General features: G+C 39.3%; 1 protein-coding gene across 1 annotated transcript in view; it reads left to right on the top strand.

The window, feature by feature from the left end:
* The window catches only part of klhl14 (kelch-like family member 14), a 110,941-nt gene that overhangs the window by 8,218 nt on the left and 79,779 nt on the right, over positions 1 to 22,944 (top strand). The window contains exon 3 of the mRNA XM_039754436.1: positions 16,200 to 16,321. Coding sequence (XP_039610370.1) covers positions 16,200 to 16,321 — 122 coding nt within the window. The remainder of the gene's footprint in view (positions 1 to 16,199; positions 16,322 to 22,944) is intronic.

The following is a 22,944-nucleotide window of genomic DNA, read 5'->3' as shown; positions in this document are numbered from 1 at the left end:
ACTGGCAAATAGGAGTAAAAGCCGCCAAAGAACTCGGGAAAGAGAGAATGAAATTGATAGTGAGAGGACACCGTGGCTTACGGTTGTGCAAATACAAAAGCAATTTTTTTGCTTTTTACATTTTTTGTACTTCCAGAGGAGCCACTCCAATAGGGAACACATTTTAATATTATCTATATGAAAAACATAATATCTTCAAATCTGATTAATCTAATTCAGTGTCAGATAGGGCAAGGCATTATGTATGTATAATGTGTGGACTGGCACCTTGTCTAAGCTCCAAAATATGGCTACCTGTGACCCTAAACTAGATAATCAGGTTAAGGAATGGATGAATGGGTGTTCTGTATGTTTGAAACTTCTAAAAAAAATTGAAAAAACTGAGTGAAAACTAAATTCAACAATGTTAATGACACTTCTCTGAGAGCTACAATATGGTGATATTTGCAGTAGAGGTCCTAGGGAAAGGGACGACTTAAGGGTATTTCATGCAGTTCCAAGGACGCTTATGATGGCCAGAGCACTAGCAGATTTGGTTAACTACTCCAGGGTAGACCAAAAGTAATTTAGTTGCTCAGTGTGTAGTTGACAAATGAATAATAAAGTAATGTGCCCTGTGGAAAGCTGCAAGGCTGCAAAATTTCATTGGAAAGAGAAAATCCTTGTAGATGGAGTCATTCTGTTCTAATGCAAGGTAAGCATCCTTGGGGTGCCACAGTCAGGTGCCATAAGCGCTTGTGCAGATTTGAGGCTGGAAAGTGTTTTGCCACACATTAGCAGTGACAGACTGCAATAAATGAACTGGTGCTCCGTCCAGAGTTAATACCTGCCCCTGCTGTACCTTTGAACTGGTTAGATGAGCAGAGTTTGAAAAAACACGTTAATACAATGGAGAGAGTTACACTTCTAGATCACGCCTTTCTGTGGTGTAAATGTTTATATACAGCTTAAATGGCATAAAATAGGCAGTGAATGAGGATTGAAACAGGACTAATGCTATAGTATTTTAAATGGCGATGAATACAAACATTGTGTGTGACTTTACATACAGTCAGAAGATATATATACAGTATATAAGGTCTATGTGTGTGTCCGATATCGTCTGAGCAATCTGACTAGTCAGTTTGGCATAGGTGTGGTTGGTCAGTTTGAATTTGGTGACTTGATCGAAAGAAGAAGTGCAAGTTTGAGATACACAAAGAGGAGAAAAGGTGTAGGAGGGAGACTGAGAGTTGCCTTCAATGATGGGAAGAAGCTGACAGGAGGCAAGCAGAAAGGTCGAAAAGAGAAGCATGTTTTGCAGGAGTGCACTTGACAGAGGGAGTGCCAATCAAGAAAGGTTCAGACACACAAGGAAACAGAGGAAATGTGCAGAGGGTGTACGACAGGAACCTACTCTGGACACTCTCCAGGTTCATAACAAAACTTAGTCAACCAAGTCTTGAAGTAATTACACATCATGTCTATAGATTATGTGGGGAAATAAAGTAGTGTCATGATATAACCATCTGTTATGCCACAGTTACATCAGTATTTAGCACTACTGTCTCATGGCATTGCGTCCTGTTGTGAACACTGTTTTCTGGCCTCCCTGTGTTCATGAGGGTTTTCCTTGAGTTAACTGTTTGCCACCCAAATCCCAAAGCTTTGCACATTAGGGTCACTGGTGACTATAACTTAGCTCAACAGGGGATAGTGTGCCAGTGTCCTTTAATGGAATGGCAAGGATGGCTCCAGCTTAATGCCCAGTGCTGCAAGGATATCTTATATTATATTAATGGCTGGTCAAACTAATACTTTGTAGTAGGAGGACCAATCCATGCAGCTCTAGTCATGGTCCATCAATAAATGCCTCCTTCCTGTGACTGTGGGGCCTTTTGTATTGATGATCCTTAAAGGGCCAAAGTTCCTCAGAGTAAGTGGAAACTGGGCCATTGATCTTCTGGCTGACCAGCTTATGAATGGCAGACAATACATACATTCTTGACTTAAAACACATTGATTGTCCAAAATAAGCTGTTAATCTGACTAGCTAGCTAGTTTTTTTTTCAATATAATGGTAACCTGCTCTACTGCTTGGATGTTCTCCTTTTTACTGTTTACAGTAATCCCTTGCGCTTCGACTTTCGCGGCTTCACTCCATCCCGGATTTTAAATGTAAGCATATCTAAATATATATCATGGATTTTTGCTGGTTCGTGGATTTCTGCGGACAATGGGTCTTTTAATTTAAAGTACATGCTTCCTCAGTTTGTTTGCCCAGTTGATTTCATACAAGGGACGCTATTGGCGGATGGCTTAGAAGCTACCCAATCAGAGCACGTATTACATATTAACTAAAACTCCTCAATGATATACGATGTGCTTCCCCCCCGAGCGGATTGTTTGCTTTTCTCGGCCTTTCTCTGACATTCTCGGGTGTGAGCCGAGGGGCTGTTTGCACAGAGGCTGTTTGTTTAGAAGATACGGAGGCTACTCTAAAAAATGCTGAAAGAGTACCTTCACATTGCTCCTTTCTTTGCGGCTGCTTTATCGCGGTGCTCATACTTAAAAGCCCAACAGCACGTATTGATTTTTTGATTGTTTGTTTTTCTGTCACGCTCTCTCTTATCTCTCTGACATTCTCTGCTCCTGACGGCGCTCGTTTGAAGAGAAGATACGTTTGCATTCTTTTAATTGTGAGAAAGAACTGTCATCTCTGTCTTGTCATGGAGCACAGTTTAATCTTTTGACTAAAGGGTGTTATTTCATGTCTAGAGGGCTCTAATAATGTTAACAGGGTGGGAGAGTTTATAAGGGCTTAAAATATATAAAAATAACCATACAAACATATGGTTTCTACTTTGCGGATTTTCACCTATCGCGGGGGGGTCTGGAATGCAACCCCCGCGATCGAGGAGGGATTACTGTATATAATTTTTACCAATAACAGTAAATGAGGCCTTGTGTCAGTAAAAGTTTGTATGCTAGTTGGTGATTTTCTAGCCATACATCCATTAGCATTTCCTACTTGAATGGCAGTTGTTTGTTTATGCTGTTTAGGCGTTTCCTGAACTTGCTGAGTGCCAGGTAGGATCCATCCATAGACGGGGCACAAGTCCATCTTAGGGTCAGCTCATTCACAAACACTCAATGTAGAGTCAGCAATCAGCTTAGCAGCAGGATCAGGGAGGAAAACCAGAGCTGCCAGAGGAAAACCTCATGGACTGCAGACATGAGGAGATCATGAAGATTTCAGAGAGAATGCAACGTAGACTGGGATTTGAACCTGGTCAGCTGCAGCTATAAGGCATCCAGCAAGTCACTATGGCTTCTCCTATTGAGAATGTAAAACTTTTATGGTCACTGTATTCCACGACCATGTGATTTAATGTATAAAGAACATATTGTATAATATGAAATGCCAGTTTCTAACTCAAATACTAAATGACTATGTTAGGCCAAACTTACATTTTTGGTACACTTTATTAAATCTCAAGGGGAAACTGTCTTTTTGCGTGAGCTTTGGAGGTCCGAGTTCAGGGGCAGCCATCGTACAATGCTTTTTTGGAAAATTTTTGAGGTTAAGGGCCTAACTCAAGGGCCCAGCAGAGCATGATCCTTTTAACTTTCAAATTAATGAAGGTTTGCTTGTTTCAGGCATAGTCCTATACAGTTGTAGCAGTTAAAGAGCCTCAGACTTTTTACAATTTCATATAACTACAGAAAGCGAATACGGCAGATCTGCTTAGATTAAAATACTGTTCAGCTGCCACAGTCAAATCTGACAATGGAAGAGGAGGCTCTCATGGGTGACATTAGTGTTTGGACGCACTGTTATTCCTCAGCTACTCGTCTTTAAGAATATGTCTGTCCTACTATTTCATTTTATTTTCTGTGTCTCTTTCTTTTTGAAGATGTTAGCTGTTTGATGACAATGTAAATATGTAAGTGGTATATTGGACTAATTCATAGCTGTTACTGTTTTAATTTTTTTTAATGTTCTATTCAAGATCTTTTGTGGTGTACGTGACATTACAAGTTCTATGATTTTTATCATTTGCTCTCAAATATCACAACTGGAATAAAACTTACAAGAAAGAAATCTTCTCTAAATGGCAAGGTTCATATGTTACTGTATGTGGCAGACAGTTTATGTTTCTAACAAAATTAGCTAAATGAGGGCAATAAACCTGATGCGATTGTCACTGTCACACATGCCCATTGCTATATTGGGACATGATCGCCTCACATCTTTTGAAGCCCATCCTTCAGATCATTTTGCAGTATTGGCGAGTCCCTGCATATTAATGGTTGTGCAGTGGAGCAGAGTTGTAGCCTATGAGCACAGTGGGGTACAGAATTTCGCTCGAGGGTTATTTCAGAAATTACTCACACTGCAATTTGCGGGTGGCTTAGCAGCCTTTTTACAAGAAAGGACCAATGTCACCGCAGGACCAACAAATTGCACTGGAGCAACCCTGCCAAGTAGTGGCTTGATTAAAAGAAAACCTCAAAGAACACAAGCATTTGTTATTTAATCTTCTTAAGGAGTCATTTCTCAGTATTAACAGCTTATGAACAATTGTAATGGGAAAGAATTGCACGTGGCAGGGCAAAATTTTCAAATATAGAAAAATGTGTTGAATGTAATGGTCTCTGCCCAGCGACCACCGCAAACCCCCCTGACCTTGAATCAGGTTACATATATATAATATATGCTTGAACCCGCTTAATCCAGTTCTGGGCTGTGTGGGGCAGAGTCTATCCTGGCGACATGAGGTGCACCATGGGAAACAACCCTAGACAGGACGCCAGGTCATTTCAGAGCCCAGCAGGCTTGTCAATTGGATTAAATGGCTTCTAAAATGACATTAGAGTTGCATTATGCTTAATATGTATATGTTTTACAAATCAGTAGACTGTCCTCTTTTAATTTACTAAAATTCTGGCATTTATATTCAAGTATTGAAAGATCAAAATTCATACTCACTAGATAGTATTGAATTTGATTAACTTTCTTAAATTCTTATATTTTATTTAAAACTCTTTAAAGTTCAAAACTTTGTGACAGATAGAGGGCGCTATCGTCCTCTTGAACCCTCAGACTATACGCCAGACACCAGGTAAAAGTCCAGTAATTCGTTTAATTACAATAATAAAGCGTACAAAGCACCCTCCTCTTCACAATACTCATAAATACACTACAATAACCAATAAACAACAATCCACCACTCCCAGACACGTTGCCACCCTTCCACCCAGCTCAGCTTGTCGTCTGAGGATTTCCCACAACCCTTTATTGTCCTTGACCCGGAAGTGTTTCACTCTCTCTGTCAACGTGACTAGGAACACTTCCGGGTCAGATAAAAAAATCCTTCTTCTTCAACCCGGAAGCACGTCATTCCTCTTGTCCATGTGACTCGGATGCACTTCCGGGGTGTCGGGCAAATAGTCGCTGTTCCTCCCTGCAACCTCCTCTAGCGACCCCCATGGTATCCAGCAGGGCTGTGAATAAACACTCCAATGTCCATGATGTCGTGCTGGCATTCAGGGCACCTGCATGCTGCCGGGAGGGCTCCACCTGGCGGCGTGGGGGTATTGGCCGGGATAAACGACCAGCCATATATCACAACTTACACTCAGTTCCTAGATAATCAGTCTGGCCACACATTCCTTTTTTATGCATTGTGTCCCATTTAATAAGTTGAATATTACCAAATGTCCAGTTTTTAACTGGCTGATAATTTAATAATGGTATGTTGTGCAAAAAACATAGTGCAGTCGGTAGACAAAAACTGTTCAATTTAATATATTGTAAACAGAGAACAAATACAGAAAGTGCTTTGGGACACCTTGTGGCCAACCCCATATAATTAAACAGGATGAAACATGAAAAAAGTGTGGTAATAATGCTAAAGTTCTGTCATAAGCTCAGGCAGACTGCAGAAGATGGCGATTAATGAGGCATTCTGGGTGGAATAGGTGGGTCCAAACAGATGGACCCCAGAAGTGAAATCGTAGATGGGATGGTGTCAGTTGTTCTTTTTGCAGAAGGAGGAGAAGAAAGATTGTTATCGTGCTGTGCCCCCTCATGTCTTGGTGGAGAATTACAAGCCCTTAAGCTGTTTCCCAAGCGTCCGTGTGTGATGGTATGTTTTATATATACTGTATATGTGTAACAATGCTCACAAAACTGCAAGGATGAACCCCTCACAGCTGTTTGTTGTAAAATAAATTTAACAAAGCACACAAAACAACAAAGTTGCTAATAAATTGTGTCCCATTTTGGGACTATGAAAATCTGGTCTGCCTATGGATAGATAGAACTAAAATTATTATGTTTTATTGGTGTTTCTACATTTACATTCAGTAGACAGTCCTTGGTTGATTTCCTAGAATTATTTTTCATTTTAATCTTATGAACAGTCAAAACGTATAGTCACTCAACAGTCGTAACTTAATTTGTAGAAATACTTGAATGTTATTATAAACTGTAAAAACATTCAAAACTTATAGTCACCATATTGTCCTATGCTGAGTTCCTGCAGTTGTTATGTTTTTAATTTTAAAGTGTAGAAATTTTAAAATGCATAGTCACTTGCTGTAGGGCTGGTATAAGACTCTACGGTGGTCCTCAGCATCAGCACCACTGGTGCTGCCAAGTCCTATTTGGAACCCCCACATGAAACACAAAGCCACGAGGTGACAAATCAAATAGTCATACAACAAACTATACACCAAATGCAATTTAATATGCCAGGATTAAAGGCAAACAAACGTCCTGAAACTTGAAACAATTGGCATTACGCATTACGTTCCAGATGGAGGCCTGTAGAAGTGGTCTGCAATTAGTATCTGTGTGACCCGTCGTAATTGTTAATGATTGTGAAGCACTGTCTTGCTCGAGCATTCACAACATTTAGAAAATAGTAAAACCATAGCACAAGTTTTCAAATTGTTGTCTTTCACTTTTAATTTTTTTTTTCTTTAAGTAGCTTTACCCAGTTTTTTTTTCATCAAAATTACACATAAAAAAACAAAATAAGACCCAGCCATATCCCTTGTAATTATACTAAAGAAGGGTAATAAAATCAGCACAAAATGCACACCAAGAAATAGGGCCGTTAAATTGAAAAAGAACTTTAATTATATTGCTATGTAATTCTTACAGCCCAAAACATACAAAATCAACAGAATAAGGCAAAGCACAATGTCTCTTAGCTATCTGTACAAAAGCAGAATGATGTATTACAAGAAACTGAAAGATATGCCGAGTCTAAAATGACTTTTTCTAAAACGAATAGCTGCTTAATTAACTTGCTCTGCAAGTGGCTTCCATAATGCTGGATCAGAATAACAGCTCCTTGGTTTTTGCTGCCAATTGTTAGCTGGAGACTGTGCTCCTTCATCATCATCAGATTCACTAATGTCAGCCTTTTACTTCTGGATAGTTGTGTCACTCCCACTTGAGATTACCTTAACGTTAGCCCCCCAACTTGTGTTACAGCTACTGTACCTAGTGTTAGCTGACACCGCCATGTCAGCTTCTTCTCTGGTGACACTAAATCCTGATGAATGTGAGAGATTTCATCTTTTCTAAGAAAAACTTGAGCAATGTCTGGCACTTTTTGGAATGTGTCCATATTTCAACACTCTTTTTCTTTCTAATGTAATACAGAAAGCTCCTCCTGTTGTCGCTGTGTATGTTTGTCTGTATGTCGGTGTGTCCGTCTGTATAAGCTTGGCTCATAATGGCCTAATTTTGTTGAAATTTGGTACACTTATTCTCAAGGACATTTGTTAGGAAAGTTAATTTTGTTTTGTGGTGTCAGGAATAAAGCGTGCTGTATACATTTTTGAAATTTCAAAAACTCCCATTGAAAAGCTTTGGTGAATTTGTAGGTCTTAAAACAGAAACAATCTGTGCGACTTCAAATATCGGATTGCGTTATTCTGGCAAATTTACCTTAAGAGATGTCACTTCAAGTTGTATTTTTTCCTGTTTTATTCACCTGACAGCTGCCCCCTTGCAGAGAACTGGAACACCTACAGCGTCGAGCTCAAGCCTGAGGCTTTTACCTGACATATTTAAAAATACTGGTTCTTTAATGGCACGTTATGGTTTTCTGATTGGGTTGGGAGAGATTCTTGGAGAACTATTGCTTGACAAAGAACTGTTCCATTTTGGGAAGGGCTCTCTGCCTATGAAGTTGGTTCTTTAGCTTTGAAAAACTTCCTAATATGTGAAAAGAAAACCCTGAAATTTTGAATGTATGGCAGGCTACCTAATAGGACACTAACAGATCAAGAAAACCTGAACTTAGCCAGTGTGGTTGTACGTAGGAAGTGTCCTTTTAAAATCACGGGCCATCGGCATTTCAGAAACCTGTTACCAACAATTCATGATTAATTACTGTATGGAGTCTGTTATATATCTAAATAAATAAAGGTGGTTTTGGAACCTTCACGTGGATGGGTCTTTTGGGAAGCAAAAAGATGGTTTCACTATGGTATCACTCTGAAGAACGGCTCTGGAATGATGCTGTCTATAGGAGCAGCAGCAGTGGCTTGTGGGAAACCTCTGAAATATCAGCTCACTTCTCCTGCTGCTTGACATTGTAGCAGGTAAATTACATGACATTTACGACAAGCTTATCTGATTAACTTTGTTATTCGTCTCACCTCCTTCTACCCATAGTTGAGTTTGACTTTATTTTGGAATATTACATTAACGCACGTGAAAGGCAAATAAGATGATGGTCCCTGCCAATGCATTTGCACGAGCATACTACAATAGCAACTTCAAAAATGGGGCCAGATGATGTCATTAACTCACATCTTGAACACTGGGGACTATATGAAGGAATGATAAAAAAATGTTTAATTAGCTAATAAGGAAAAAGTAAAACTAATTTCAAAGGGTGTTAATTATTGCCAGAACACCACATTTTTGTTAAGAAAAGGCAAGACAAAAATCAACAGTTACTTCTTACCAAGGATCCTCCAGTAGCACAAACAACTGTAATGGCTGATGTTTAGTGTGTTGTGTAGTTAAACAAAAGAGGACTTAATTAGCTGTCAAGATCCTTATTTACTGTAACATTCATCATCTCTTCTCTAGTGTTGGCATTCAGCGGACATCCCAGTATAAGCAACAAATGGTGATGAAACACTTGAAAAAATCTAAAACAAAATGTGTAACATATGGTGTACATTGGTGAAAAGAAGATGATAAAAAATAACAATTACAGATTCTGCTGGTACTAAATGTAATATAAAGTAATAATCTCAAACATGCTGGATTCACCTGCCCATAACCCTTAAATGAGATATGAGGAACATATGATGATGTCTGATGGAGGATTGTGGTCAACCTTTTAAGCTTTCAGTGTCTTGTGCCCTCTGCGTGGGATTTTCTAGTGGACTCTATCGTTTCCTTTGACAGGCTAAATATGATTCATCAGGCGTAGCAAAAAGATAAACGGAAGAGACTGAATTTGCTCCATTAGTAATCCTTTATGAAGAAACAGCAAGACGTAACTTACAGAGTAGAGTGACCCTTTCAGCAAGGATCAAATAAATTGGATCCAACTGTCATTTAGGTATCCCAAGAGCTGGCTTTACCCAAGGAATTCATTTTGCCAAAATATTTATGATTCTTAACTCCGCCATAATAACTCTGTAAATCAATACAAGATTTTATTGGGCCCATAAAAACCTTTAACAAAAATGGAAAGATTTATAGTTCACTAACTCTGCAGTCTCACTGACTAAATATAAGAAATAAGCTTAAAGGTGACTAGGCATTAAGCACTGGGATCCTTTAAAGTCACTTAAATTTAGAAGATTTAGAGTTACTGTGATCCGAGGCAGCAAACTACAGCTTTCTGAAAGAGCACGTTGCATAGGTACAGGAAAACAAGTTAAGCTCGTCTCATTTAAATCAGAAATAGCCTCAAAGTCGATGGGCAGGCTCCTGAGCGTGAACAATTCAGTACCTAGTCCACTATCAGCAATGCATATTTCAGCTTTTAAAGGCCATTTTGTTCTCATAGATGAATTAATTGAAATGTACAAGGCTGATTACAGTGTATAAATTAACATCATGCTTATACTCAACTACACTATGTGACCAAACGTATCTGGACACCCCTCCAAACTGAGATCGGGTGATGCAGCCCCACACATTGCTAACTGGTACATAAAAGCAAGCACATAGCCATGCAATCTTCAATGAAGTAGAATGGGTTGTTTGCAATGATCAGCCACAACATTAAAACCACTGACAGGTGAAGAGAATAACGCTGATTATCTTATGACAATGGCACCTGGCAAGTGGTGGGATATATTAGGCAGCAAGTAAACAGTTCTTGAAGATGATGTGTTAGAAGCAGGAAAAATGGGCAAGCATAAAGATCAGAGAAACTCTGACAAGAGCCAAATTGTTATGACTAGACAACTGGGACAGAGTGTCCCCAAAACCGCAGGTCTTGTGGAGTGTTACTGGTATGCAGTACTTAAGGAAGGACAACCGGTGAACAGGTGGCAGGGTTACTGATGAATGTGGGCTACTATCCCACAGAAGAGCTACCATAGCACAAATTGCTTGACAACTTCATGCTTGCCAAAGACGTAAGGCACATACGGTTCATTGCAGGCTGGTGTGTATGCAGCTGTATAACCACTGGCCGGTCAGAGGGCCCATCCTGAGTGGAATGAAAGCCTGGTGCGTGCACTTATTGGGGCTCCAGGTGGGAGACTGTTTTGAAAAAGAGTTCTCTCGGTTTAGTTCAGTCACTTGTTGTTGCAAAACATGGAGCATTCAGCTGCTTTTTTGACACTTTTGTGAAGAGCTCAGCTTAGTCGCAAAAACGGACACTTTGAGAGAAGCCACATATGCTTTCGTGGACACTTGGAAAAGGAGCTGGCTCCCTGGGAAGAAATCTTACTGTTCATTTTTCGATTAAGGATATATAATTTGTAACTAAGGAACTGGACCATCAGGGAACTGTCATCGGGGAATGAATGAAGACTGCATAAATTCACCCAGGTTGTATAAATCTTTGCATTACTTATATTTTCTACCATTGGTTAATATGCAAATAAATATCATTTTAGACAGGTGAGTGTAAAGACATGAGGACAAGAGTTGGGGTGGAGTGCACTGCGCTGTGCAAGCAGCAGTCTTCACAAAGGCTCCATGCTCTCTCTGTGTTTCTTTTTGTTTCTGAACTTGTTTTACTAGTCACTAGTCTTGTTTAAGAAGGATAAGAAAGATTTTAATTTTACCTATGATCTTGCACTCACAACTCTCAACACAAACCCAGGTGCCTTTCTGATTTTTGAACGGGCTGTGAACTTGGAAGGGGCCATGAAGAGGTCCAGGGGGATGCCTTATAAATGCGGGGTGTATTAAATATGCTTGTAATCAGCGACAGTTTCACTTTACTGTAAGAGCTGTTTATGCAAAGACGGAGATGGCAACTTGCTGGCGAGAGAATAAAATGAAGGTGAACGCTGCGCTCTGACCCCCCAAAGGTCATGCGATAAAATGATTTACCCTTGGGGATTAACAAAGTATATTGAATATAAAAATGATTCAGAACTGGAGTTCCATCCATTGTAATGGCCAACGTTTAATCGTTTTCATATAAGATGAATGAATTGGCTGCTCTTATAGCAGGTCATAGTGCATACAGGTTCAGTGGCATTTTGTGTTGTATGGAGTGCTGGTGTAAACCTAATAAGCCTGACACCTGTTTTAATGAGGGGCAAATTTCAACTTATTCAAGTGGACAGAGACCCAGTGTGGTATAGAATAAAGACAGGAGGGAGACTGATCATCTGTGTTAATGAGGAATGGTGTACATAGGAGCATATCACAGTTAAAACTACAGTTGTAATTCAGACATTTAACTTCTGTCTATTGGAATTTGTCCATGTGAGATAAGTTACACCATCCTTACTAATGGTGTGACCAAAAGGGGGCGGCAGTGAGCCCCAAACCCAGAACACAGTAAAATACACATGATTGAAGAATAAAATAAGGGTTTTTTTATTCCCTCACAAGGCACTTCATCACAAAACTCTCAGAAATAAGCCATAAGTATAGAGTAAATAATCACAAATCACACAATCCTTCCTCCTTCTGTATTCCGCTGAGTGTTGCCTGCTGCCTCCTGACTCTGACTTGCCCATGTGTGGCAGCGGGCTCCTTTTTAAGCCGGACCTGGAGATGCTTCCAGTGCCGTGCTGTGACTTCCTGGAAGCACTTCCGGGCCATGAATAAAGTAGGAAGGTCCTCCCCTGACATTGTCCTCTATCAACACATAGGAACCTCCATAATGCTGCATTTCTGGACTCCATCTCCCAAGCACCCATGCGGTTACCCTGACTGTGTTGCCGTAAGGGGACCACTGCCACCGGAGTATGGGGGATGGAACAGTTCCTGAACTCTCGTCTTCCGCTAGTCCATTTATTAAATCATACTGGCAGGGCACAAAAGTATTTTCCTGTCCCGCCAGCCACTTTGTCTGCGTCAACGTACTGGCATCCGGGTAATAAAACATCTTCAGGCTGGGATGTGCGTTCTCCTTATTCAATGGTAATATTCCTCCCATTGCAAATAAGGGACACAGTAATGGAAATTATTCACTCTGTCACCAGTACTTTTAATGGTGACTCACTCTGACCCTGAAGTTATAATATGAGGTGATTTCAAACATGTGACTTTGGAAGGAACAATGAAAAATGTCCATCTGTTTCTGTTATGCTCCACTTGAGAAAATAACAAACTGGATGTAATCTATTCAAATGTTAAAGATGCCTTTAAGTGTGAACTATTGGCACCTTTGGGCAAATCTACAAGCCTGTTATTACAGTAGATGGCAACCTGGAAGGCAGAACCTATAGGCTGATACTGTGGGAGTCAGCCACTGCATCACAGACCATATTACCTTCTGTGTCATGTTTGGAGCATAATGTGTACAGTATCTATCTATCTATCTATCTATCTATCTATCTATCTATCTATCTATTATCTATCTATCTATCTATCTATCTATCTATCTATCTATCTATCTATCTATCTATCTATCTATCTATCTATTATATAGTGCCTTTCACATATCTATCTATCTATCTATCTATCTATCTATGTATCTATCTATCTATCTATCTATCTATCTAATTCAGCTAACTGTGCTATACTGTACTCAAATTCACATGCAGGTAAAAATGTGTGTTTGCTGGGCCAAAGAAAAGTGAACCTCTTCCCAAACTTGTAGAAAATAAAAAAAAAAAATCAGAGACATCAATTAACCAAAAAGCTGCACTTCTTGCAAGTAAACCTGTCTGATCTACGCACAAGGTAGATTTATTTTTGTTTTCAAACATGTTAGTACTCACTTCAAAAGTAAATTAATGCTGACATTTTGGTATTGCATCTGCATTTCCCATCTGGTAATTGTGATGATGCAGAACTGTGTAGAGACCTTCCGTGTAAGCTAAGCTAGAGTTGAAAAAAATGGAAAAGTAAAAAGAGTCGGATACTTGGCCATCTGATTTTCTCAGGGATGGACATTAGCCTTTGTCACAGGTTTATGTAGCCTAATTGATGCCTTCTTTAGAACGTTGCCACAGCTAAATACTGCATGATACAGTGGTATTATTTAGAAGGGGATAATTCAAAAGAAACCAATTACACCTTGTATTATTTGTAATTGAAAAATAAACATCTAATGAGTTTTTCCAAACTAATCTACAAACTACAACACCTTAAATGCAGGACGTCTTCTTTACACTAGAGCAATCATGGCTTTCAGACCTTTTATTCTGTATATATATTCATCCATTTTATAAAATCATTTATTTTGTTCTAACAGAGAGTTGTGGGTAGCAGTCTTATCTTGCCCACTATATGCACACTGAAGGAGTGAATTCTGGAAGGGACACAGGTCCTTTAGAGGTCACATGCAGGCACACACATGGCCATTTTAGAATTACAGGTTTACTGTACCTCAGCTGCACGTTCTTGAGGTGTAGGAGAAAGCCAGGAATCAAACCCAGATGACAAAAATTTTTAAATTAGACAGTGAATTCTTCTTTCAGATTTACCACCTTCATATGAGAAATTGTGTCTTTTTTACAATAATATCTCTGCTATAAAGCCGAAGAATACTAACCCTTACCAATAATCAAATTTGGCACTTTGAGAAAGTGACTGTTACCACTGTGTCACCCCTGCAAATGGCAAGGCGAATCAAAATAAGATTCATTAAAGGACAAAGATCTGCCCCCTCCAGCTGGGTGAGGGTAGGGGGAGAAGGCAAAGGAAGCATAGCAGGGGAGACCTCTAAGGAGAACTGATGGAGATCTGTAGAGCCTCTATAGAGGCATTTACTGTGTTCCCCCAGCAGGACACCTTGACCAGACATGAATCAAACCCACAATTCTAGATCCAAAAGGCAGCAGCATGACTCACTATGCCACCATCAGGGTTATTACTTTTATCTTATAATTGTTTTTCACTGGCAGCCTGTTTCCTGCCGTGTTCCCAGTGCTGCAGGGATAGGCTTTGGCGCCCAGTGACCCTAAATTGGATGAAGTGATTTTTTAGATTGTAATGTTATGTTCACTTATGTTATTATTGTGTAGATAGTCATGTTGATGCTGTGATTAGCACTGGAGTCCTGGTTTCAAATCCATACCAGGCCACTGTCTAAGTAACATCTGCAAATCTTTACCGTATCTGCATATTTCTTCACATACTTTGGATTTCCTCCTGCATTCTAAAGATATCCTCGGGTGGTCGAGAAATGTCTGAGGAGGACAGGACTACCTGGAGAAGCTGGCATAAAAGCAACTCCCCAATCGCACTTCAGATCTGCACTTCCTGGCTGCTAGAGTCCATCTGCATGGATGTGTGGTCACCAGCGAGCCTCACAGGGCCGGTTTGATAGTGGGCATACGGGTTCCCTCTGAGGCAGAGACAGATGGGCAAAGGGATGCAGCAACTGAGAGGTGCCAGCAAAGTGCTCACTGAATGTCATGTGTGCAAATGCTGATCAGAGGTCTCTGGTAATCCCGTCCCTTTGGACTTGTATGAGATATAATGTGCTTGTGGTTAGTAGAAAAGTGGTGTGCCTTGGGAATTTTTTGGTTACAGAAAGTGTGCCACCTCAGAAAAAAAGGTTGTGAAACACTTGGTAATAAATAAGCTACAGTAATATGTGTGTGCGTGACCCATGATGGCCCTATCTACGTTTGTTGTCTGACAGACCCCAGCTGCCAGCGCCCCAGAATTGGATTAAGCAGGTTCAAAGAATGGACTGATGAGTTCATGATTTAATTACAAGTATTATATGAAGTGAAAGGAAAGTGGTTGATCATTATAAAAAGAAGAAGAAGAATGCTTCCAGACATCAACTTTGCAATCTTTGCCAATGAGCATCCAGACTATTGATTGAGAATTACGAGGTAGTTGTCTTGTTTTGATAAAATGCAACACAAGTCAATGCAAACAGCTTGGCCATGACTCCTTGTAACTATAATGAAGCTCTCTTCTTTGAATAGCATTCCTGGGAAACCTCAAGGAAAGCTAGTTAGCCCATCAGACCCCTATTTATCTTAAGTAATATGGATAAGGTGTTATAGTTAAGGGTCGGAATACTTGTGCCAATGTGATATTTCAGTTTTTTATTTTGAACCAATTAGTATAAAAGTCTCACATCTTGTTTTCATTTTGTCATTATGGGGTACTGGGTGTTGGGATGTGGTAAAAAAAAGATTTTAGCTCAAGGCTAAAAAACAGCAAATGTGTAAAAAGAAGGTGTGGAATAGTTTGTGATGGTATTACTGTATGTGTCTTATCCTTGCATTATTAATTAATTAGTCATTCATTTGCACTACAGTGAGCTGACACCATGTCCAGGGCTTTCTCCTTCCTTGTACTCAGGGCTGGTGGGTTAGGCCCTCGTGCCCCCAACCATGAAATGGCTTAAGTGGGTTTCACAGTTTTATGGTATGGTAGATAATCAGTTTTTAGAGAGGCACATCTGTGCAGTGCCTCGCAGAAAACCTTACACCCCTTCTTGTGCCGACTTAAGTGTAGTCTCCTTAACAATAGAGCAAGGTGACATTTCATAATCTGTAAATGTTTGTTTTTTTTAAAATATTCTTTCTCTGACATTGTGTCTTTCTTCTTGTCTGGAGTACAGAATCCGCTCCAATAAAAGAATGCTCTTGTTGGTTGGTGGCCTGCCTCCTGGACCGGACCGACTCCCTAGCAATTTAGTCCAGTACTACGATGATGAAAAAAAGACTTGGAAGATACTCACAAGTAAGTTCACGATTTGAAAACTCTGGAATGCTCATCTTGAAGCTTTATGAAATACTGCTGAAAAATAAGGCCATAAAAATATATGGTTATATTAAAGATATTTATTTATTATAGGAGCAATATTAAAAAAAAGTCCTTAACAGTCTTAAGGCAATGATGTATTGCCATCACTTTTAATATAGGTTTTTAATCAGAGCGTGACTTCACACTGTTGTGAAGCTTTATGCATGGGTTCACTTGTTTTTGCTGAAATCTCTTGACAAGATTAATTTTAGCTTAATGCTTTAGTATAGATGTAACACCGAAGGATGAGATGTGTATGTGCTTCTGGAAAACACTTTAAGGCGGACATTGTGAAGCAGTTTTTAAACAGGCTGACTTTCTATGTTGTAGGTGACAGGTGTACGTCACATTTCCAAGGCTCAGAATGATAGCATGCTTCAAAAAAACTATTTGCATAGTAATTATTTCTATTTATTTGTTTAAATGTGTAGCTTTCATAAGCAGCATTAATCTCTCCACTAATGTTAATGGAAAGCCCCTTTTAGGGGAGATGCCAAGCTGCCCGTTATATCTAATGAAATGTGCCCTGCTCACATCCATTTTTTTCCCTTCTTACCTATAAGTTATTGTATGGTGAGGTCTATTAGCCTTTTGATAAACTATATTGCTGGTTTCGCATTAAAATTTATGTTCGAAGATTTCTTCTTATATACAGAGACCTTTTATGACCATTAGCTGCATTTCTCTTCATCTTCCATATTGAGTTTGTGTCTTTTTTTCGTAATCCCTCTCCATCAAAACTCCTATAATGTTACGGACATCTCGTGGCTAGGGAACATTCTATATCAGGAATTGGAATTAAATGAGATTTATCTTTGACGGACTGACAGACAGAGCATATCTCTGTGTGATTATAGGATGCCTGTGTTTTAAACCATGGCACTCCTATAAAATATGGTTAGATGCAGGAGAGATATTTATATTTGTGTTTTCTCACGACATGTAATGTTGAAGAGAACACCTTGGTTAGAATAAGATGGAAACTTACAGGTGGCACAGTGGTTAGTGCTGCTGCCTCACAACTCTCTGGTCTGTTCGCCGTGCGTGTAAAGCTAACATATTATTAATTAGAATTATAATTCTTTACATGTATTTAATGCTTTTCTCACTACTCAAAGTACTTCAGTGAGTGGGGAGTTACTTCAAACACCAAATAATGTGTGACATTCACCTGAACGGTGCGATGGCAGCCATTTATGTGCCGGTATGCTCACCACACATTAGCTGTTAGGTTGTGAAACAGATAGCCAATCAGAGACAGGGAGTAATTAAGGGAACATAATGACCAGGCCATGGAGGGCAATTTAACCTGGACATTGGGATACACCCTGCTGTTTATGTAGGATGACCACAGAAGGTCTGGAACTTGGTTTTACATCTCATCTGAAGGATGGTACAGTGTCCCCATCACTGCACCAGGGCATTAGGCTCCACATTCAGACCACAGGGTAAGTGCCCCCGCTGGCGTCACCAACACCAATCTTCCAGCAGCAACCCTATTTTTTTCCCAGATGGTCTCCCATTAAAGTACTGGCCCAGCCCGTACATGCTTAGCTTCATGTGGATGACCTGTTCTGAAGTACATATGGTGTTCTCCCCATACTTGTGTGGGTTTTTCAATGGATCATTGGTTTTACTCTGAAGTCTGTGTGTAACATAACTTGCCCCTAAATCAGCCTGGTGTGAATAAGTGTTCCATGTTGTGGACTGGTGCCTGATAATTAGGTAAGCGACGGCCTCTCATTCATCCATCCATCTACTAACCTGTTTATCAAGTTCAGGGTTATGGGGAGTCATTTGCAGTCCTGGTTGCATTTGACACAATGCAGGAACCATCTCCTCATGTGGCAGCTGTTCATCACAGGGCACACCAGCACTAGTTAATTTAGAGCCATCAGTTATACTAACCTTAGGGATGAGGCAGGAAAAAAAAAATCAAAGACACAAGGAGAGTGTGCAAGCTCCACATGGAATCCTGGAATTTCCTTCATTTATAAAAAGCACTTGGTAGGATCTCACATGAGTAGTGGGGTATTAAACTAAAAGAAGTGGAAGTTTGAGGCGTAGTGTATGGGTGGGTTTAAAGTTGGCTAAAACTTGGGAAGCAAAGGCTTATGGTGCGAGGAACTCAATTAGAATTTGGGGGCAATGTTAAAAATGGCGTTCCTAAGGGTCAGTACTGGGATTGCTATGTTTTTTTAATATACATAAATGATCTGGATAGGAATATAAATAACAGACAATCATTAAAGAAGGACTTGGACAGCATGCAGGCTTGGGCAGATATGTGGCAGATAATGCAAGTAAATGTAATGTTCTACACATAGGAGGTAGAAATGTTAGGTTTCTACATATAATTAGAGGTCTGAAACTTGAAAGAAGTCTTAATGAACTCATCAAAATCAACATCCAGACAATGTACAGAAGTCATTACGAAGGATAGCAGAATGTTACGTTACCCATCTGTAACCATTAAGAGACCAGGCCTTAAATTGCAGCCCAGGGTGTTTTATTTCGATTGCGCTTTGGCATATTTTAGATGTTCTCGCAAACATTGTGATATTTTTTTCTTAACTACTTGCTGCCGTTTCTTGGAATATTCTTGCGGATTTCAATTTTAATCTTGTTTGCCTTAGATTGCCCTTTTAGGCAGGTCTTTTTTATCTTTGTTTTGCTATTTTGTTCTTTTTGTTGTATATTCCAATTTCTGCTTTTAACAAAAATATTTTGTACTCTCACTCTGAACAGGCCAGGGGTTAACAGTGATCCCGTCCTTTGTGAGGCATTTTGAGAATGTTTTTGGACTTCACGGAATATGTTTTGTGAACTTTGAGAGTGAAACACATGTTGGAGAGATGTAGGCCGAAGCAAGCCACACAAGTGGAAGTGAGGCTGTCTTTTGTGCCCGACGTTTTGATGTATGCAGGAAGTTACTGGAAAAATTCTTTCAGTCTGTAGCAGCCAGTATACTGTTTTGTGCTGTGGTATCCTGAGAAAACAACTTAAACTCAAAAGATCCACAATGCCTTGACAAACTTCCTAGGAAAGTCTGCTCCATCACAGTGCTAGTCCTGGACACACAGGAAGCTGTTGTGGAAAAGACAAAGGTGGCAAAATTGGATGCCATCATGAAAAATGCCCTCTCTTGGAGCACTTTTAGCCACTGGCTTATTTCAACATGGTGTGCTAAGAAGAGCCTCTGGGGGTCTTTTTGCCTACTGCTGTAAGGCAATTCAATGCTTTCTTCCAACTCCCCAAACTAAATGTATATATTCTTTAAGTTCATTTTGTCATTTTGGCACAATATAAATATATATATATATATATATATATATATATATATATATATATATATATATATATATATATATATATATATATATATATATACTAGCTGTTTTAGCACGTAGTAGTGAAACAGGGAAAACTTTAAAAACAATAAACAAAAGAGTATTGCTAGCTAAGTGGAGGCAAGGTATTCTCCAAAACGCAGAGGTAATCCGACTCCCCACTCCTGATGTCATGCTTCCCTCTCCCCTCGGCTTGCAGTGTCTGTCTCGGATTAGCACAAATATATCGCTCCTGCAAGCAAACTATGATTCTTAGTGCAATGAGAGAAAATCAACTGGAATATTCAAGCAAATTCTAGAAAAAAAAAAAAACAATGTAAATCCATTAAGTAGTTCTCTCGTTCGCTAGCTAAGCGGATGTAAGATACGCCCGAGGTTGGAGCGTGAGTGTGGAGAATCCCACCCCCCCTCCCCTCAGCCCACTGCTTGGATTCATGCAAACAAATCAGTACCACAAACAAACTATGATACTTAGTGCGTTGAGAAAAGTCGCAAAATCAACTGGAATGTTCAAGCAAATTATAGAAATAAACCTGATCTGAATCCGTTAAGTAGTTCTCTTGTGAAAAGCGATTAGACATACAGACAGATATACAGACAGATATACAAACAGACGTTGAATTTTATATAGAGAGAGATGTATATAAAGAGAAAGACATTGATTAATTGATTGATTGATTGATTGTTTATATTACTTATTGTGTGAGTCTGTATCTTTGTTTTTTGTATGTTTCCACTGCTGTATGCATCTACATTTCCCCTTAGCATTATTAATGTTTATCTAATCTAATCTAATATAATTTAATTTTCTGAGGAGGCTGTTGGTTTGCAGGCCTGCTTCTTTGGGTGTTTTTGATGGTCTCGCACCACTTTTGGCCACTTGTGAGATTAAATCATAACACCATCCAGCAGGTTAATGGGTTACACTCTTACAAATAAAGGTGCCAGAGTCACAATCTTAAGGAATTTATCTGCAACTACAGATAGCTGGAAGTGCACCACACTGACCTTTAACCTGATGTGCGGGTGACATCACAGGTCATGACCTCCTGGCATGAGTCATTAACAACAGAAAAGCATCATCTCCACAAAATGACATTAAGAAACGATACAAAAATAATTTAACTACTATAAATACATTGTTAAATTGTAAATTATTATTAAAACTGAGCCGTATAATGCTTCAGCATCTTAAATGGGTCTGAGAAAGATGAAAAAATGCAATGATAAGAAAAAAATAAATCAAATCTAATTCATTTGTTCATCTCTTGATCATTGCTTTGTGGTTAACCTCTAATGACTGTTTGCCAGCCAGTGGGTCTGTCTTTTAAATTGGTGAATATAAACTTTACCATTAAGATATTAGCCTGTTACTGGACTTTAGAGATAGTTGTGTTACTTGCTTCAGTGATGAGTTTTTCGATCACCAGGTGCCTCATTTATTAAACGGGAAAATGTATATGCTAAAAAAAAATCAGGGTTTTAAAGCTTCTATACAATTTACTTTTATAAATCACAGTCATCTTGTAAATGTGTATTCCTGAATGTGCCTCAATGCTAATCAGCCTCATATAAATGCAAAACTCAATTTTGCAGACGTTCACTGGCGGGTACAGCAGCCACCTGCCTGACACGTAGGGACCTCACCACCTGAACTCAAGTGCATCTGGCCGCTTTGCAACTGAGCACACAAGATCTCGAGCGTCAATACAGAGCTTCTCCTCTGAATTCTGGGGAGTCCGGGAAAGGCGTAAGGTGCCAATGTCTGAGCGGGTAATCACCTGGCATATGTAATGACATGATTGATGATATAATGAATAGTACACGCCATGTGAAAAACCAGCCAGTAATCTTACCAACAAGTTAGCCACCATGCACAGTACCATCACCAAAGCTACTTTGCCTCAAAATAAGTGAAACATGTTGATAGAATCACACCGAACCATGATGTTTGTCATCCTCAATTGGCATCACAGAATGTCATTGCTTACAGTTAACAAAAGAAGCTTCATTCTCGCTAGGTGACCTTATTGTAATATGAGTGCAGTTAAGTGCTCTGATTACTGTATGTTAGGAGAAATAAACACTACTGCAAACAGCCTTTTTAAGTTGCCAAAATCATGTTGTGCTTTATTTATGTACACACACACCATAGAAAAACTGGATGTAGTGCCTCCTCAGCCAGCTAATGACTTCCAGCACACTGGCATGGTGAAGTAAAACGTAGCTGAGATATTCCTGACCTGTCAGCTCCCTTGAAAGTGACAAGAGGTAACCAATAAAAACTGAAAAAAAATCAAAAAAGATCTTCTTTTGCAAATACGGAGAAGTTAAATTACAGTCTGTTCATCACTTTTGAGGTGTATTATGTTTGCTATGTCAACACATATTATAATAACAACTTAGCGATATGAATTACAAAGTGTAAGTTGTTGTTCAGCTGATTTGGCTGCATTTCCCTACTTGATCAAGAGAGTGGCCATTTCCCAGTTTCTCTGAAATATTGCTTATGCATGGGCCATAGATACTGTAAATATACACAAGTTTTCACTTATAAATTCTGACATTTGGGTGAGAAGTTCTGTACGGACACTTCGAGCCTCTTTCTGTGCACGCGCAAGCTTTATAAATGAGGCCCCTGCTCTTTACCCACAATGGTTAACAATAAGGCTTTGTTCCGAAAGGCAGCATTGATGTTGCTGAAAAATCAATATTTTATTAAGGTAAGCATCATTTTTAGGATCTTCTTCAATCTCCTACAACAAAGACAAATGTATTGCTGTGGTGACTGTCAAAATCACTCACTGTCTTTCTTTCAAGTAAATACTTGGTTTTTGAATCCATCAAAACTGCCAACCTATGGCCAGCATCTTTGGCATGTTTATTATTTAACACCTGCACAAATCCAATGCTTGACCTTATTGACAGCGTGTCTATCTATCTATCTATCTATCTATCTATCTATCTATCTATCTATCTATCTATCTATCTATCTATCTATCTATCTATCTATCTGTCTATCTGTCTATCTGTCTATCTATCCTGCTTGCTACCTACCTACTTAGCTAGCTTTCTGTTTATTTAGTCGTATTTATATATTTAATTTTGCTTAGAGTAAAATGTATTGAGAGATAATCTTGTGTGGTCAACTAATTTCTTATTGGGTGTTAATTGAAATTTTTTCTCACTTGAAAATTCATGCAAAACACC

This window comes from Polypterus senegalus, chromosome 5 (genome assembly GCF_016835505.1).
Source record: "Polypterus senegalus isolate Bchr_013 chromosome 5, ASM1683550v1, whole genome shotgun sequence".
Classification (NCBI taxonomy): domain Eukaryota; kingdom Metazoa; phylum Chordata; class Cladistia; order Polypteriformes; family Polypteridae; genus Polypterus; species Polypterus senegalus.
This window is presented reverse-complemented; position numbering and strand designations above follow the sequence as displayed.